Source organism: Salvelinus namaycush, chromosome 40 (assembly GCF_016432855.1).
Source record: "Salvelinus namaycush isolate Seneca chromosome 40, SaNama_1.0, whole genome shotgun sequence".
Lineage (NCBI taxonomy): Eukaryota > Metazoa > Chordata > Actinopteri > Salmoniformes > Salmonidae > Salvelinus > Salvelinus namaycush.
This window is the reverse complement of record NC_052346.1, coordinates 4,136,809-4,155,472: the sequence shown is the minus strand read 5'-3', so window position 1 is coordinate 4,155,472 and position 18,664 is coordinate 4,136,809. Positions and strand designations below refer to the sequence as shown.

The window sequence follows — 18,664 nt, the reverse complement described above, 5'->3', positions numbered from 1 at the left end:
TAGGAGAGGCCAATTACTAGCTGCTGGGTAACACAAACGTTCCAATTAGGATTCTGGACCAAAGAGATGTTCACTGGTACAACTGAAGGCTCATATTAGCCTGGTTAAACCAGATTGAATGCTGCCCTCACAATGGTGAAAGCAGCATTCAAGCTCGTTTAACCAGCCTATAGGCTTCTACAGTAAACCAGAGGCTGTCCATCTGCTGCTGTAAGCCTGGTTAGCCTGGTTAAACCAGAACGAATGCTAAACTCACCACTGTTTCATCATTAAAGCAGCATTCAATCTGGTTTAACCAGGCTATAGGCTTATACACCAGAGTCTCCATGGCGATCTGCATTCACAAAAGCATCCCCTGAGACTGCAGCGGATGGTGTCTGGCAATTTCACACATGAAAATGCGAGTAAGGGGGATGAGAGACAATGCTGGGGTTCTAATACTGTACACTACAGTCCCAAAGAATGAAATGCATTGTAATAACTGCAGCGATTATGCTGAAGAGACAAAATAGCACTAGAATACAGTATAATTTCTTAGGCTTTATATAGTTTTGCTGGTCATCAAAAACGACAAATATGATAAATATGGCGGCGATATATCTACTCACATGTACTCCCTGTGTGCAGAGTGAACGGCGGCGGCGTTACTATAGCGCCACACCACGATGATGGAGGACAGCACGTCCAGGGCGGCATCAAACTGCAGAGGGTAGACAACAACAACGTCAACAACAACACTGGCCAGCTATTCAACAGAGGAATGGGAGTTCACTTAAATGAGTGTACCCTTCAGTTATCCTCATCCCAATAACTCAAAGTCAATGCCAATCTAGCCTAAATGACAAGCTTAGACTCCTAAGGTTAGCAGGCATCGATATGGCCCTTGTGGAACCAATGTGTGTTTTTGAGATCGACTACATTGCAGTTGGTCTGCGCAGAATCATTTATCTACGAATCACCTTGCATCCCAAATAACTAGCTAGAGCTACTACTCTTTACGTGACCAAGATCAATGATCCTGTGCCTCGCCTTGCTCAAACTGACCCCTCAAACACACTGATTGTAACGTGTTAGTAATGACATCTGCCCTGTTTCGCTCATTGCCCTTTAGCACTCAGTAGTAGATGCATTCAAATACATTTTAAAAGTACCTACAGCGAATCCGAAAGCCGAGGCACTGTGTCTCATGAAGGAAACAGCTGAAAAAAAACAAGAGAAACACAAGTTTTACTATACATGAAGAACATTCATTCATGAAATACATTTATATCAGTGGTACTGTTGAAAATGACTTGAGAATAACCGCTGCATACCAAACACTGGCGGCCGGTTAGATCGAAACCGATTCAGCCTGCCGGTAGTCCCTGGAGTCAAATAGTATTTGTTTACTTTTAACTACTTTAGCTGCGCTTGATTGAACTTGCCTGGGACTGGGACCATGGGGCCAATAGAACAGTCCCAAAAGTGCAAACCCCGTCCATCTGGCAGTCCAAAATAACAGACAGGCTCAATTAAATGCTCAAAGTATTTAAACCCAGGTCTCATATAGCGCAACTACAACCCTGTTCTACTCAGCAGGCGTAGTAGGTAGATATAATGTAGTGTTATCACACCATTGTCAGGTTCACAGCGTTAAAATCCTCAGTTTGCCCTTCGAAAACAATGGGGCTGCTGCTTCTAATTGCCGAGCAGTGAGCAGGACTGAGTACCCCACCAATGTGTACATGCAGCTGTCTGTAACGCAGATTTTTCCTGAGGCTACATTACACCCCCCCCCCCCTTACCCCAGAGTTGAACTCCAGAGTGAATACCATATTCAGGAAATGAGAAATTATGGAATTCAAAACCCATCCAACCACAAACCAGAGGGATTACCCAGCACTGAAGACTACAGAATGTTTATACTAATGCAGCCCAGGCTAATGACTACTGGCTTTGCGTTCCAAAATAATGGCATCCTATTCCCTATTTAATGCATTACTTTTAACCAGGGCTGGTCAAAAGTAGTGCATAATATCGGGAATTGGCTGTCATTTGGGTTGTAGCCTGCCTAGACTTCCTATTCAGGCTGTTTTGAGTAAAAGAGACCAGATCCAACGATCCTAGATAATCAACTCCTAACCTTCCAATCTCGCACGTCAAGCATGTCTCCAAATCAATCATCAAGTTTGCCGACCAAAAAAAAAGTGATTACCAAAAATGACGAGACAGCCTAGAGGGAGGAGGTGACGGACCTGACGGAGTGGTGCCAGGAAAATAATCTGTCCCTCAACGTCAACAAAACCAAGGAGCTGATCGTGGACTACAGGAGATAGAGAGAGCACGCCCCCATCCACATCGACAGGGACGCAGTGGATAGGGTGAAAAGCTTCAAGTTCCTCGGCGTGCACATCACAACCTGAAATGGTCCATCCATACAGATAGTGTGGTGAAGAAGGAGCAACAGCACCTCTTCAACCTCAGGAGGCTGAAAAAAAATGTGATTAGCCCCTAAGGACCTCACATATTTCTACAGATGCACCATTGAGAGCCTCCCTTCACCTTAGAGACCGATCACCAACACTGCACAATCAAGGAGTGGAAAAACATTGCCTTGTCGGACGAATCCCAGTTCCTGTTGCGTCATGCTGATGGCAGAGTCAGGATTTGGCGTAAGCAGCATGAGTCCATGGGCCCATCCTGCCTGGTGTCAACGGTAAAGGCTAATGGTGGTGGTGTACTGGTGTGAGGAATGTTTTCCTGGGAAAACAACAATTGAGCAACAATTGAACGCCACAGCGTATCTGCTGTTCGCAGCATGCATGTACTGTACCGCTGTCCAATCTGCAGCATGCCATCGCGCCAGCACGGACCAACATCCCTGTGGAACCATTCCGACACCTTGTAGAATCCACGCCCCCAGAGAATTCAGACTGTTCTGGAGGCAAAGGGGGGTCCTACCCTGTACTGGATGGATGTACCTAATAAACTTCAGAAATTGAGAAATATTTTTTTTCACTGGCCTACACACAATACCGCATAATGTCAAAGTGGAATTATGTTTTTACAAATGTTTACAAATTAATAAGAAATTAAAAGCTAAAATATCTTGGGTTAATAAGTATTCAAGCCCTTTTTTATGACAAGCCTAGATAAGTTCAGGGGTAAACATTTGCTTAACAAGTCACATAATAAGTTGCATGGACTCATTCTGTGTGCAATAATAGTGTTAAACATGATTTTTAAATGACTACCTCATCTCTATACCACACACATACAATTATCTGTAAGGTCCCTCAGTTGAGCAGTGAATTTCAAACACAGATTGAACCACAAAGACCAGGAAGGTTTTCCAATGAGCGTATTCCAATGCCTCACAAAGTTTTTAAAAAACATTTTTCGATAGGTTTTAGGCAAAATAACCCAATCAAAACAGAAAGCTCCTTGAAAGTCAGAATATGCCATGCCTATTGGTCCTAAATCAATGATGGCCTATTGTTGAGATAATAGAACCAAAAAACCTTTAAGAGATCAGATCTTTTGTTTATACATACTTTGCCTCACTGACACACTTAAGTTAGCTACCCACCTCGTTCCTTTCTGTTGGCATGTGCATGTAGTAAATACACCATCATGCTTTCATGAATATGTGTCTTTTCAGATTCCACAATTATTATTTAGTTGTGGACACTACATCACTTCACTCCCTCTCTTGCTCTTGGTCCTCATCTTTGTAAGTCACCTTGATTTAGCACCTGTGTGTTTTATCAGTTTCTTTATGAAAATATTTAGCTAACTCCGTGACAGTAGCTAAAGCAAGGGGCTAAAGCGTCACACAAGTAGACTACAAATGCATGCTGGGTCAGGCACGCCCTGAGCCGGTGAAGTGAGCGCTACTGGAGCGAAATTGGAGCAGCCGAGAAGGCCGACACCCCAGCCTTTGGGAATCTCTCTCTATATATATATATTATATTCAGGACTCTGACATTGCTTGTTCTGATATTTCTTAATTAAAATATTTGGGATTTGTGTGTATTGTTTTGTATTGTTAGGTGCACTGCACTGTTGGAGCTACTGCACCTGCGATAACATCTGCATATATAAAATGTTATTTTATTTGATCTCAGGATGGACACTCTAACCACAAGGCCACTGAGTGGCCAACTGCGACGCGCAGTGAATATATTCAGTAGCCTATATCTCTTGTAGTCCCGGTCTCCCCTAATCTGCATAGGATGCGCCCTTACAGTAAATGCACTGCTACTCACGAAAATGTTTCAGAGATATCAAGTTATGATAACGCATGCATTTCATCAAATGCTCGCAGTCAAAAAAAAAAACAATACTGCAAGCCTCTTTGTCTTTTCCTGTGTTTGGTCCAAACTGCGTTCTCACCTGCAGCGAAATGCACCAGTGGAAACAGACCGAGACCACACGTTTTGAGCGAAAGATGTGCGTTGGTTGGTGCGCTCCCAAGTATAGATAGTGTTCACACCAGTCCAAACGAACTGAACTAAGGGGGTAAAAGCAACAAAAAGTTCGGAAAAACTGCTCCAAACCAATTTGTTGTGAAAGCCCCCTGGGTGTACTTTGATTTGGCCTTTCCACTACAGTACTATTTTATTTAAGAGACCAATAATAAAAAGGCTTTTATTATTCTAGGTCATGTTCATTTGTCACCAAACATTAGAAAATAGACTGAAACAGGGAAGGACTACCTGGACTTGTCCAATAAGAAACTAGCATTTTCGTTTTTCATTTTAAAATGATTTTGATGGGTGCCCTAATGAACAAGACCCAGGTTTTCTCTTTCTGCAGTCCTCCTGGGGTGTAAAGCCCCCGTCCATGTATCCTTCTAAACACAGTGACACACAGTGGGTGACAGACAGATCTTTCTGGGTCATCCCAGTCCATATGTCACATGTCAAACCTCCCACCCTCCACTCATCGTCACGGTGACAGAGGCTGGCACATCACCCTGACAGAACACCAGACACACCGAGAACAGAAGGACTACACCCGAAATGACACCTTTTCCCCTATATAGTGCACTACTTTTGAACAGGGCCCATAAGGCACTATATAGGTAATAGGGTACCATTTCAGACACAGCCAGGGTCTCCGTGTGATAGGACAGATCTGGTTAGTGACCAGTTGTTTACAATGAAGGCAGGAGCGATCAATTCTCCTCACTTTGTCAAGCCAGATCAAGTGTCTCAGAGAAAGGATTTAAGAGGGCTTAAACCAACACAGCACAGTAAAGGCATCCATCTTAGGGTTGTCACATTACTCGTAGGTATCACGGTGTAACCGGTGTCACACAGCTTGAGTAAAAGTACCGCTTCCTTCCTCAAGAGCCCACACTGATATTCAATGTTTGATCCTCTGGGTGTTTCTCAATATGCATACTACCGTGCTCCACACTCTCATGCGGTCGAGTTCCTTCTCCAAGGGTATTTTCTTGAGTACAATCTTGTGAGGACGAGAGTTTGGAGAATGCATAAAAATGTACATAAAGAAAATGCAACGCTCCTAATTATCAGCTATATGTGAATAGTATTCATCTAGCTAGCCAACTAGTTTCACATGTAAAAAAAGACCTAAAACAAATGTTGCTATGAAAGGTAAATGGCCAGCGTTAGCTACAAATTCTTTGTGGGCCGCTTGCTAGCTACACATTTTTCGTCAGTCTAGGCACAGAGGTTATTCTATGCAGTTCAACAGACCAAAGTTAACACATTATGGTTAGTCAGGCATCATATGAGATGTGAGTGGGCAACTTTTCATTCCAATGTCCGAGCTCTCTCACTTCAACTCAAAACCAGCCGCCATTGACTTCAGGACATTTTGCGTTGTTTTTTTATGTGGTTGCATCATATTACGTCAACAATACTGGGAATATTTCAGTTGAAGCTTGCGTCGATGCATACTTCGAAATATGTACAAACGAAGTACACATCTGAGAATTGTCCTCCATTGTTCCATTTCGAATACTTTCATTATGACTCTTACTCCGACCGTTCCGTGGTCCAGTTTGCTTGCTCGGAGCATATTATAAAAAACACCCCTTGTTTCACAAACACACGTAACTTCCCTATTGACACACCTTAACCAGCTGCACCACCGGAAAGCTAGCAATTCAATGGCTCAGGCAGCGGTATATGAGGTTGAGGAGTTAGTTTACACAATTCATCTTGTTTACGATGAGGGAAAAAAATGTAAAAGCACTCCATTTCACGCCAAACCCACTGGGTTTCACCCCAAACCCACTGGCTCCAGGTCATCTACAAGTCTCTGCTAGGTAAAGCCCCGCCTTATCTCAGCTCGCTAGTCACCATAGCAGCACCCACCCGTAGCACGCGCTCCAGCAGGTAATACTCACTGGTCACCCCCAAAGCCAATTCTGCCTTACCTTCCAGTTCTCTGCTGCCAATGACTGTAACGAACTGCAAAAATCACTGAAGCTGGAGACTCATATCTCCCTCACTAGCTTTAAGCACCAGCTTAAAGCACCTGTACATAGTCCATCTGTAAATAGCCCATCCAACTACCTCATCCCCATACTGTATTTATTTATTTATCTTGCTCCTTTGCACCCCAGTATCTCTACTGCACATTCATCTTCTGCACATCTACCATTCCAGTGTTAAATTGCTATATTGTAATTACTTCGCCACCATGGCCTATTTATTGCCTTACCTCCCTTATCCTACCTCATTTGCACACACTGTATATAGACTTTTCCTACTGTATTATTGACTGTATGTTTGTTTATTCCATGTGTAACTCTGTGTTGTTGTATGTGTCGAACTGCTTTGCTTTATCTTGGCCAGGTCGCAGTTGTAAATGAGAACTTGTTCTCAACTAGCCTACCTGGTTAAATAAAGGTGAAATTAAAAATAAAAATAAATTATTGAGAAAAACAGTCCTATTGTTGAAAACAAACAGCCTTATAATGTCACATTTGTTTACTTTCCAAGCTATAGCGTACAACTTGTGACAACAACACTAATCTCTCTCTGCCTCCCTCTGCCTCTATCTACTCCGTTCACCCAGAGTGACAGAGACAGCAGGGCAGATGGGAGATGTGTCACTCTCTCTGTCTCTCCGGAGAACTAAGTCAGTCCCTTTCCACAACATAGATGACAGATGTCATTGGTTCCTCACAGCCACTCCAGATTACTTAATTGCTGTGTCAATTCTCTCAGTCAGATCCTCTGTCTGCACTGACACTGACAATTACAATGATCAAATCCTTTGTAGCATATTCTTGGGTAGGGATCACAGATCTGACAAAAATAGGATATGCAAGTGTTATGATATACCCATGTGACATGGGTTTATTATATCAAATAATAAAATGTCCAAGAGAACGCCATCTCACAGTTGTTCAAAGATCCTATATGGGACAGTGGGCAGTGTCAGAAGATACTGAACAGAGAAGCTACCCAGACAGACTGTTGTTGCAGTAGCAGTGTGTGGGTAAAATCCCTGGGGAAGCCAAGCATGAAGAAAGCAATATTACAATCTATGTGTTGTGATCAATGCGTTGTTTGCTCTATAACCTGTTAGTTCATATGCCGTGCCACTGTGATATATACTGTAGGCCTAAGGCAGAGACAATAAGAAGACAGACTGGCAGAATAAATTCAACCACAACTTGGTTTCGTCACAAAACCAGAGAGCAACATCTGTCCACAAAGCATATTGCATGTAACAAACAGTTTCATGACCTACAGCAGGGTCAATCAAGTTAATGCTTCCTACGTTCTCAGACTACTAAACAACTATTGATTTAGAACCACGGAGAGTTGCCGCAAGTCGCAAAGAAAACAGAGGCTGCCTCCACTATTCCAGCACCATTTCAACTTCAACATCCTTAAATAACCTCTGCTTAGTCTAATACAGTGACAATTAAAAGGTACCAAAAAAATGTTGTCCAATCAACGTAAGCTAAATATGATGTGGCTGTCCATGGTACTGTGTGTGTGTGTGTGTGTGTGTGTGTGTGTGTGTGTGTGTGTGTGTGTGTGTGTGTGTGTGTGTGTGTGTGTGTGTGTGTGTGTGTGTGTGTGTGTGTGTGTGGAAGTAGAAAAAACATGTTGACTCAGCCTACTTGTAGAGAAACAACAATGCCATCCTCCTCTTTTTCATGTTGCCGAAATGCTACACACTTTTAGTTTTCCTTTCATGGGCAACGATGAGCCAGCTAGTTAACATTACCCTACTACATTTAGCTACAGATTGAACTTCCATCCTCTCAGGCCAGGGGCACAATGTATGAATTCATGGTTGGATCAGAATCGTCATTATAATCATTGGCCAGTATGGAGAATTAAGTAAAACCACAAGTCCAAATCCCTATCTCCATCCATGGCTAATTTAGGAAAGGGACAATTTTAGCTAGCTGGCTAGCTAGCCACCGGAGAACAACACAATGAGATGCAACAATTCCAGTTTTATTTTGATGTGATTGGTGTGAAGCCAAATCCAAACTGGCTTCCCTTGACACGTTTTTTTGTTTGCGCCAGAACCATTCACAGTTGAGCTCACTCACTTTAGCTCAACGCTGACTGGCAATGATTTTATTTTTAAAATTATCAAGCGAGGCCAAATGTTCGCTGGCTTCCCTTGCATTCAACGCTACGGGCGGCAACAATGTCATATTCATTTGTACCAGACAGCATCAGATAGATGGCCTACACATTAGAGAGACAGAGGGGCGCTGTTTTGCTCGCTTGGATGCTTTCTCCGGGGAGATACATTCAGCCTCTCAATTGAAGGAAATATATGAAAAACAGAGACGAAATATTAATTATTTATGTGTTTTTTTTCATTGGTACATTTTTGGGGGAAGCCTGGCTTCGCTTGCCATCAATGAATACACGCCACTGTTGTGTTGGTGCCAATGCCATTGTGTTTACCCCAATAGCATTAGGCTTAACCTATGTACAGCAGTGTCAGTGTGCCAGCTGCATATCTATCAGTGGTGGAGCAATTGAGAGCAGGTTAATCAGTTGAAATGCAGTTTACTACACTCTTTACTATCAGAGGGTAATATAACCGCAGATATGTTTTCCCCGTAATATTCCATAGTATACTATAATATTACGATTTTATTTGTATATTTGTTTACTGGTGTGGTTTAATGCTTGCTTGGTCAGCATGGTTCTAAAATTGCGCTGGTGAACTATGTGAAATTGTATTGTGATTAACAGAAATACAGTACATTATACATTGTTTAATAATTCAGTGTGCGTATGTGTGTGTGTGCATGTGTTTGTGTGTGAGTGTGTGTGTGCGTGCGTGCTGTGCATAGAAATAGATGGGACAGACATTCCACAGGCCCTTACCTAGCCTACACAGAGATGTGTAAAACAATGTTTCCAAAGCCTTGCTTCAAATCTGGAGTGTCTGCATACCACCTCCAACATCCCCCACCTCAGGAATTGACCTGCCCAGGTATGAGGATATACTGCGTTTTCTGTCATGCGACAAAGCACAATGAACCACACAACCTCCACCTCCCAAAAGTAAAAACTCAACCCATCTTGCACTCCAGTCAGGCTTAATCAAAAGGTCAAAATATGTGAAAAGAAGCAAATACTATTTGAACCCCCCACCCATTCCCCCCCAGCCTATCCATCCAAGGGCAGGTAGGTGAGGTGGACATGGCAGAAGACAATCACCACTCAGTCAACTCCATGCCCCCACACCCGCTACTCTGAGCCTCCCTCCCAATCTCCTTTCATCCCTTCCTCCCTCCCTCTGCCTGCTCCTGCTGTTCATGTGAGAACAGAGAAGGGAGAGCGCCCCTCCCTCTTTCTCTCTCTCTGTTTCTCCACATGCACCTCCTGCCGCTCTTATTTTTAGACTGCAGACTCTTTGGGGGCTTGCGCTCCAGCTTAGAGACGCACAATTCTGAATGCATGAATATGTGATGCATCTCTCCCTCTCCCTCTCCCTCTCCCTCTCCCTCTCTCCCTCTCTCTCTCTCCCTCTCTCTCGTTTAGATTGTTCCTTTTTGGTTTGGTTTTTTCCGGGCATGTGGCCTTGAAGTTCTATGTAGCATCTCAATTGCATCTTAATTGTGTGTGTGTGTGTTTGTGTATGTCTGTGTGGTTGTGTTTGTGGGTGTGCGTGCATGCGTGCATAACTGCATGTGAGTGCGTCTGTGCATATCTCTGTTTGTGTCTTTCTCCGTCTCTCTCCAGGGTACACAGAGCGATGTGATCTGTATTCAGGGTCTGCCTCAGGGCTGTGTGCCCTGGCATCCATCGCTCAGCCACCACCTAGACCGGTAGGGCACTCCCACCCAAAACACAGGGAACAGACAGCATGGTGACATGTGGCTGGTATTTCATTAAGCCCTGTGTTGGGTAATGTGATGTGTCGAGTGTGTTGTGAAATTGACATTCCGGTTACCCAAAAAACAGTCAAAGGAAAAAGGTATTTGTGAAGCAAACCAAAGAAAAGCTATTGAAATTCGAAAGGTAATATTTAGTGTAATCCAACAAGGACAACACATTTTCAAAAAAGTGCACACACACAAACATGGCAATTGTGGACCCTGATTATGCTATGACATCCTAAGAATGAGGGGGCAGGAAGGAAGAGAGAAACAGCAGCTCCACCTGGAACAGGGGTGGAGAAATCCACGTTGTCAAAATCAGTCAATCAGTCAGAGTTGAGAGAGTTGACACACACACACACATTAGGGGGGAGGGAGAGAGTGAAAGGGCCTCCATGCATCGACTGGCCTCAAATGGATGCGAATGAATCTGCCATTTAAGAGCCGACGACCTGCCACTGAGCGCTTGTTAATTGTATCCTGAGGAAGATGTGAAGTTGTGAAGTATCTGGGACATTTTTGTCCCTAGTTCCTACATCACAGCCTGGCTGGTGCACGTTTTCACATGCACACGTCTTCCTCCCTCCTCCTCTCCCCCTAAAAACCTGTCCCAGATGACAAACAGCTTCGAAAACGCAATTTCCGTGGTGTGATTTAATTGTGGGTCGAGTATCTTTGAAATCACATAAAGACTCAGCAAGCAGAGGACAATTAAATAACACACACAAGTAAGCTAGCTGTGCTTTCCACGTTGATCACCTTGTACAAGAAACACACAAGCACACACACAACAACCATGCACACACCTATTGGCCTATTGATCTGGGCAGCAAGGAATCTATATGACCCAAATCAAATGTATTTGTGCAACTGCACGCATCACTGAGAATTCTCACCAAAACCAGAGCTGGTTGCAACAGTGTTTCCCTAATGCTAATGTTTTCCTGTTTGCATACCCCAGTAGCCATCGTTCTGGTAGACATCTACCGTATAGAGAAAGACCCCAGGTCCCAGGTCCCAGATACCCATAATAGCCAATCAGTCACTTTTCTTACGCAGAACATACGCACTGAAGAAGATGATACGGTACACACCAAAACGTCTGTGTTTTGGATGGCACAGAACATTCCATAAAGGGTAGCAGAGCCATTTAATCCCATTTAATCTCGATGTCAAATAACGTTAATTGCTTAACATACACCACTGGTGCGATAATGCAATATCGTCAATCAATATTTGCTTTCATTGAATTCAGAACTGTGAAGGGGTGTGTACTGTGTATATGTGGTTAATGTACAGTACCAGTCAAAAGTTTGGAGAGAATGCCAAGAGTGTGCAAAGCTGTCATCAAGGCAAAGGTGGCTCCTTTGAAGAATCTCAAATATAAAATATATTTAGATTTGTTTAACACTTTTTTGGTTAATACATGATTCCATATGTGTTAATTCATAGTTTTGATGTCTTCACTATTATTCTACAATATAGAAAATAGTAAAAAATAATGAAAAACCCTTGAATGAGTAGGTGTGTCCAAACTTTTAACAAGTACTGTATGTCTGCATCCCAAATGTCACCCTGTTCCATATGTGGGCTCTGGTCAAAGGTAGTGCACTAAATAGGGAATAGGGTGCCATTTGGGATTCACCCTATGTACAGTATATTTACAATGCTGGATTGTAAAGCCACTAAATGGATTGAAGTAATTTATTGAAGGTTCTTGGTTCATGCTATGAACTGAACATCATGTACTAATTGTTTATTAAGCAGGGAGAAAGAGCGAGAGTGAGAGAGGGTTTTTTAACCTGCCGAGAGAGAGAGAGAGAGAGAGAGAGAGAAAGAGAGAGAGAAAGATAGAGAGAGAGGTTTTTTTTTAACCTGCCGAGAGAGAGAGAGAGAAAGAGAGAGAGAGAGAAAGAGAGAGAGATAGAAAGATAGAGAGAGAGAGAGAGAGAGAGAGAGAGAGAGAGAGAGAGAGAGAGAGAGAGAGAGAGAGAGAGAGAGAGAGAGAGAGAGAAAGAGAGAGAGAGAGAGAAAGAGAGAGAAAGAGCAAGGGAATGAGAGTGGGGTTAAAAAGTAAAGCAACTTCCACCAAACACACACACACTGACAGAGAAAAAGGAGGAAGGACTGCTGCCCTCATCAGAACAGGAAATGTGCTGCTCATTTAGAAACAGGAAACTCTGCAATCGAAAACACAATTACAGACCAGATTCATCCAATACTATAACAACAATTGTGTGTCCCCATAAACCCATACCACTAGGACTGTGGCTAAACCAAGAGCTTGAATTCCTATTTCTCATTCCACACTGACACTGCATGGAGGAGGTGATTGAACATGGGCTTGTTGCCCTCTCTGTTTCTCTCTTGAGGGGCAGGTTGATTTCAGAGTAATGAGATATCAGTGTGCCAGCAGATCACTTTTTACAATGGCTGTATCTTTCTCCAACTCAGTGGACTTGTGGTTAGATTATCCACCTGAGATTGGAAGGTTGGGGGATTGATACCCGGATGAGCCATACCAAAGAATAAAAATGGGACTTGATGACTCTCTGCTTGGCACAAATATGTCAGTATTAGAATGTACTGTTAGCTGTAGATAACAAGCATAGCTCTAGGCAAGACAGGTACACATCCTTTGATCAAGGCTTCAGTCTTCGCTATATATATTCTTCACAGCCTTGGCTAAGTATCAAACCTTATCTGTGTCCTGAATGGCACCTTATTCCCTCTTCCCTATATAGTGCACTATCTTCGACCAGAGCCCTATATGGGCCCTGGTCAAAAGTAGTGCACTATATAGGGAAGAGGGGGCATTTGGGACATGGGCCTTGCAACCTTGAGTTTGAAACTCCCCTGAATATTGCTGCTGAATATGGCTCTACTTTGATCTGTTCCCAGATCTGTTTCCAGTCAGCAGAACAGCAGCCTACCCTCCTTACTTATTCTCGGCTGCTGAATCTTCACTTTACTCATACAGAGATGAATGGAGCCGCTTGGCCAATAGAAAGTTAGTGTTTTTGTATTCACTTTTCACTGTTTACTATTCACTATTCACTGCTGCATTATCACTTGTCCCTGAAAGTAGTTGTATTAGTTGAATATATTACAAATTAAAAGACAAAATAATTTAAAGACATGGAATAAGGTAAGATCATGGTACCAACTTTATGCGGTAAACCTGAACACCTACAGTGAACCACTGTACCTAGTACCTACTGCATCTGGGAAATCCAACTGCAACTAAAACCTAGGGTGACAATATAGCATGACTCTATAATCAGCCATGGCGGTTTGTCAACGCAAAAAAAAAAGTGCAAACGACAAAAAAATGTTCTCAGTCAAGTTTGAAAAGTCATGACTTGACCGACTTATAAGAGGGGTTGAGATTCATACACTGGCCGAAATGAAACAGCACGGAGAGAAAAAATCTGATTCCATACTCCACCCTGCAACCCCAAAGCACAACATGAGTCATCTTATCCACATGGGTCCCATCCTGAAGAAGTCTTGTGGAGCTATATCACACAGCTATAGAAGTTACTGTTTTCTAATACAACACAGAAAAATATGAGCTTTTCAATAACTATTCCAACATGCTTTGTTTGTTTGCTTTATTGTCAATATGTCCACCTCACAGATGATGTACAGTTGAAGTCGGAAGTTTACATACACCTTAGCCAAATACATTTCAACTCAGTTTTTCACAATTCCTGACATTTAGTCCTAGTAAAAATCCCCTGTCTTAGGTCAGTTAAGATCACCACTTTATTTTAAGAAGGTGAAATGGCAGAATAATAGTAGAGAGAATTATTTATTTCAGCTTTTATTTCTTTCATCACATTCCCAGTGGGTCAGAAGTTAACATACACTCAATTAGTATTTGGTAGCTTTGCCTTTAAATTGTTTCACTTGGGTCAAACGTTTCGGGTAGCCTTCCACAAGCTTCCCACAATAAGTTGGGTGAATTTTGGCCCATACCTCCTGACAGAGCTGGTGTAACTGAGTCAGGTTTGTAGGCCTCTTTGCTCGCACACACTTTTTCACTTCTTCCCACAAATGTTCTATGGGATTGAGGTCAGGGCTTTGTGATGGCCACTCCAATACCTTGACTTTGTTGTCCTTAAGCCATTTTGCCACAACTTTGGAAGTATGCTTGGGTCATTGTCCATTTGGAAGACCCATTTGCGACCAAGCTTTAACTTCCTGACTGATGTCTTGAGATGTTGCTTCAATATATCCACATAATTTCCCTCCTCATGATGCCATCTACTTTGTGAAGTGCACCAGTCCCTCCTGCAGCAAAGCACTGCCACAACATGATGCTGCCACCCCGTGCTTCACGGTTGGGATGGTGTCCTTCAGCTTGCAAGCGTCCCCCTTTTTCCTCCAAACATAATGATGGTCATTATGGCCAAACAGTTCTATTTTTGTTTCATCAGACCAGAGGACATTTCTCCAAAAAGTACGATCTTTGTCCCATGTGCAGTTGCAAACCGTAGTCTGGATTTTTTATGGCGGTTTTGGAGCAGTGGCTTCTTCCTTGCTGAGCAGCCTTTCAGGTTATGTCGATATAGGACTCATTTTACTGTGGATATAGATACTTTTGTACCTGTTTCCTCCAGCATCTTCACAAGGTCCTTTGCTGTTGTTCTGGGATTGATTAGCACTTTTCGCACCAAAGTACGTTCAGCTCTAGAAGACAGAACGCATCTCCTTCCTGAGCGGTATGACGGCTGCGTGGGTCCATGGTGTTTATACTTCCGTACTATTGTTTGTACAAATGAACGTGGTACCTTCAGGCATTTAGATATTGCTCCCAAGGATAAACCAGACTTGTGGAGGTCTACTATTTGTTTTCTGAGGTCTTGGCTGATTTCTTTTGATTTTCCCATGATGTCAAGAAAAGAGGCACTGAGTTTGAAGGTAGGCCTTGAAATACATCCACAGGTACACCTCCAACTGACTCAAATTATGTTAATTAGCCTATCAAAATCTTCTAAAGCCATGACATCATTTTCTGGAATTTTCCAAGCTGTTTAAAGGCACAGTCAACTTAGTAAACTTCTGACCCACTGGAATTGTGATACAGTGAATTATAAGTGAAATAATCTGTCTGTAAACAATTGTTGGAAAAATGACTTGTGTCATGCACAAAGTAGATGTCCTAACCGACTTGCCAAAACTATAGTTGTTAGTAGGAAATTTGTGGAGTGGTTGAAAAACAAGTTTTAATGACTCCAACCTAAGTGTATGTAAACTTCTGACTTCAACTGTATGTAGTGTTACATAGAGGAGGAAAGTTCAATAGAAACACAAACTAGTAACAGTCTAGAAATAACACTCCATGACCACCAGCAGAATGAAAGCCATCCGGGGGTGGCAGATGGCCTAGAGGATAGAGAGGCAGACCAGTAGCTGTATGGTTGTTGGTTCAAATCCCAAGGCCAGACATGAAAAAAAGTATTCTGTCTGAGCCTAACTGAACTGGCGACTGGGGGTGCTGCTGGTTAGATCGCAGGTATCTACACGGCAGGAGATGATACCTGCAAGGTACTTAACCCCAGAACTGACTTTAGGCACTTGACTTTAGGCACTTAACTCCAGACTGAACTGTCTGTGGACAATAAAGTATATATTTTATTCCTGTCAATTTACTGTAGCTTGGCAGTCAGATCTGTTTCAACTTTAGCCAACCCATCATTGCTAAGCAAAATGCCTACCAAGCATTGTTTACTACTATAAGCCCATCGTAAACCTTTTGAATTTTGCACATTTCAGGAGTCAAACATTGTAAGACACACTACACTGCCAAAAGAATGCGGACACCTGCTCATCGAACATCTCATTCCAAAATCATGGCCATCAATATGGAGTTGGTCCCCCCTTTGCTGCTATAACAGACTCCACTCTTCTGGGAAGGCTTTCCACTAGCTGTTGGAACATTACTGCGGGGACTTGCTTCCATTCAGCCACAAGAGCATTAGTGAGGTCGTGCACTGACGTTGGGCGATTAGGCCTGGCTCGCAGTCAAGTTCTTCCACACCGATCTTGACAAACCATTGGCATCCGCCAAATCCAGATTCGTCTGGGATGGTGAAGCATAATTTATTACTCCTTATTACTCCATTAATTTATTACTCCAGAGAACGCGTTTCCACTGCTCCAGAGTCCAATGGCAGCGAGCTTTACACCACTCCAGCCGACGCTTGTGTCACGACTTCAACCGAGGCAGGCTCTCCTTCCCGTTCGGGTGGCGCTCGGCGGTCGTCGTCACCGGCCTACTAGCTGCCACTGACTCTTTTTCCTCCCCCTCCTTATGTGTTTATTTGTATCACCTGGGTTTAGGTAATTGGCAATTAGTGTGGCTTTATTAGTCAGCCAGCCCGTACGCTTCTTTGTGCGGGATTGTTCATTTGTACTTTTGGATTCGGGAGTGGATGTATGTATTGTGGACTGGGTTTTGTCTTTCGTGTTTGGACGTTTGTTTTATGACACCCAGTAAGTCCGTATTGGACATTGGTATGCCGGTTGTGCATTAAAAAGAAAGCACCGTATTGAAGCTCTGTTGTTCCTGCGTCTGACTTCACACCCCCCGACACCCAGAGCGTTACAGCTTGGCATTGCGCATGGTGATCTTAAACAAACAGCTCTTAGACGAACAGTTCTTGTGCTGCCGATGCTTCCAGAGGCAGTTTGGAACTCAGTACTGAGTGTTGCAACCAAGGACAGACACACGCTACTCGCTTCAGCGCTTGGAGGTTCCGTTCTGTGAGCTTGTGTGGCCTACCACTTCACGGCTGAGCCGTTGTTGCTCCTAGACGTTTTCACTTCACAATAACGGCACTTACAGTTGACCGGGGCAGATATAGCAGGGCACAAATTTGACCAACTGACTTGTTGGAAAGGTTGCATCATATGACGGTGCCACGTTGTAAGTCACTGAGCTCTTCATAAGCCCATTCTACTGCCAATGTTTGTCTCTGGAGATTTAATGGCTGTGTGCTCGATTTTATACACCTGTCAGCAACTAGTGTGGCTGAAATAGTCAAATACACTAATTTGAAGGGGTGCCCACATACTTTTGGCCATGTTGTATGTTTAGTAAACATGTGCAGTATGGTATGTGTTATAGTAGATACACCCATACAATATGTGGCGTGCTATCTATAGTCATAAGATTTGCAAAATTGACAAGTTCAGAGTCTATTGGGAACTGTCGCATATAAAAATCATCACCAGGAAGACATTGCCTCAAAGCCTGGTCACAGATCTGTTTGTGCTGTCTTATCAACTCACCAGAGTTGGCAAGGCAGCAGAAACAGATCTGGGACCAGGCTTATTCCCTCATCCCTCAGAGAGAACAAGAGAACGAAGAAACGTATACTCACTGAAAGCTGCTACTGCCAGGATCAGCGTCACAAAGATGGAAACCCAGGAGACCCACAATGCTTTCTTGCGGTAGCTTTGAGCTTCGTGGGGCTTTAGCCTCATGCTGCTCTCCAGTAAGCCTGTCAAAAGCAACACGGTATTAAGCAAGGGTGAGATTCCAGGATGCTTTTAGCACTCATATCATAATCTTTTGTCCATTGCCTACAATAGGTTTAAGATGATCTACATGCTACGAAGCTTCCAGGTTTCTGTAACAAAGAAAAATGAAGCAACACACGAATTTGGGGGATCCTTGTATTGTAGACTACTGAAAACCCAGAGGTGTGAGGACTGGCACAGGTGTGATAATAGTGTAGGGTTACACAGTAAACTACTGTCTCACAGTAGTGATAATGATGAGGGACTGTGGGCCATCAATAAATTATCTTCTAGACATGAAATCATGTTGGTCACTAGCTGAGTCCTACCGACTGCGACCTCAAAAGCCTTTGATGTATTCACTACGTCTTCCAACAAGAAACCATTTTACAGTTTAAGAACCAATTGGAAGCAAACAGAATAAACGAAATAAACAGGGAGGGACCTACCTGAATTTGTCCAATAGAAACCCTCTTTTTCGTTGCAAAACTTTTTCAGTTTGGAGTAAACGGTTTCTGTTGCGAAATGTTTTGAAACAAACTAACCATTTTGCAACAGAATCAGCGTAATAAATACATACATAGTCCTCTAAAATGTGTTTTGAATAAGGTGAATTGCATATAGGAGCTAGAGGGTGTGGACTTTCTTCTATTTTAGAGTCGGCTGGTCAGAGTGCCAGCATGTAGGCTATACTATAATGGTCATTGATACAATTATCTCAGAGATGTATTCCTTAGATGTGTAGGATCGGTGATAGAGTTAGTGCCCTGATATTATCACGCAGTTTGTCTGTCAGTGTAAAAC

General features: G+C 43.0%; 1 protein-coding gene across 2 annotated transcripts in view; it reads right to left on the bottom strand.

Annotated features, from left to right (window-relative positions):
* LOC120033587 (transmembrane protein 163) overlaps window positions 1-18,664 on the bottom strand; it is a 58,359-nt gene that overhangs the window by 24,367 nt on the left and 15,328 nt on the right. For both annotated transcript variants that reach the window (XM_038979999.1, XM_038980000.1), the window contains exons 2-4: window positions 17,722-17,841; window positions 1,156-1,199; window positions 609-700 (exon numbers count right to left, since the gene is read on the bottom strand). In XM_038979999.1, the coding sequence (XP_038835927.1) occupies window positions 609-700; window positions 1,156-1,199; window positions 17,722-17,824 (239 nt within the window). In that variant the 5' untranslated portion in view covers window positions 17,825-17,841. The remainder of the gene's footprint in view (window positions 1-608; window positions 701-1,155; window positions 1,200-17,721; window positions 17,842-18,664) is intronic.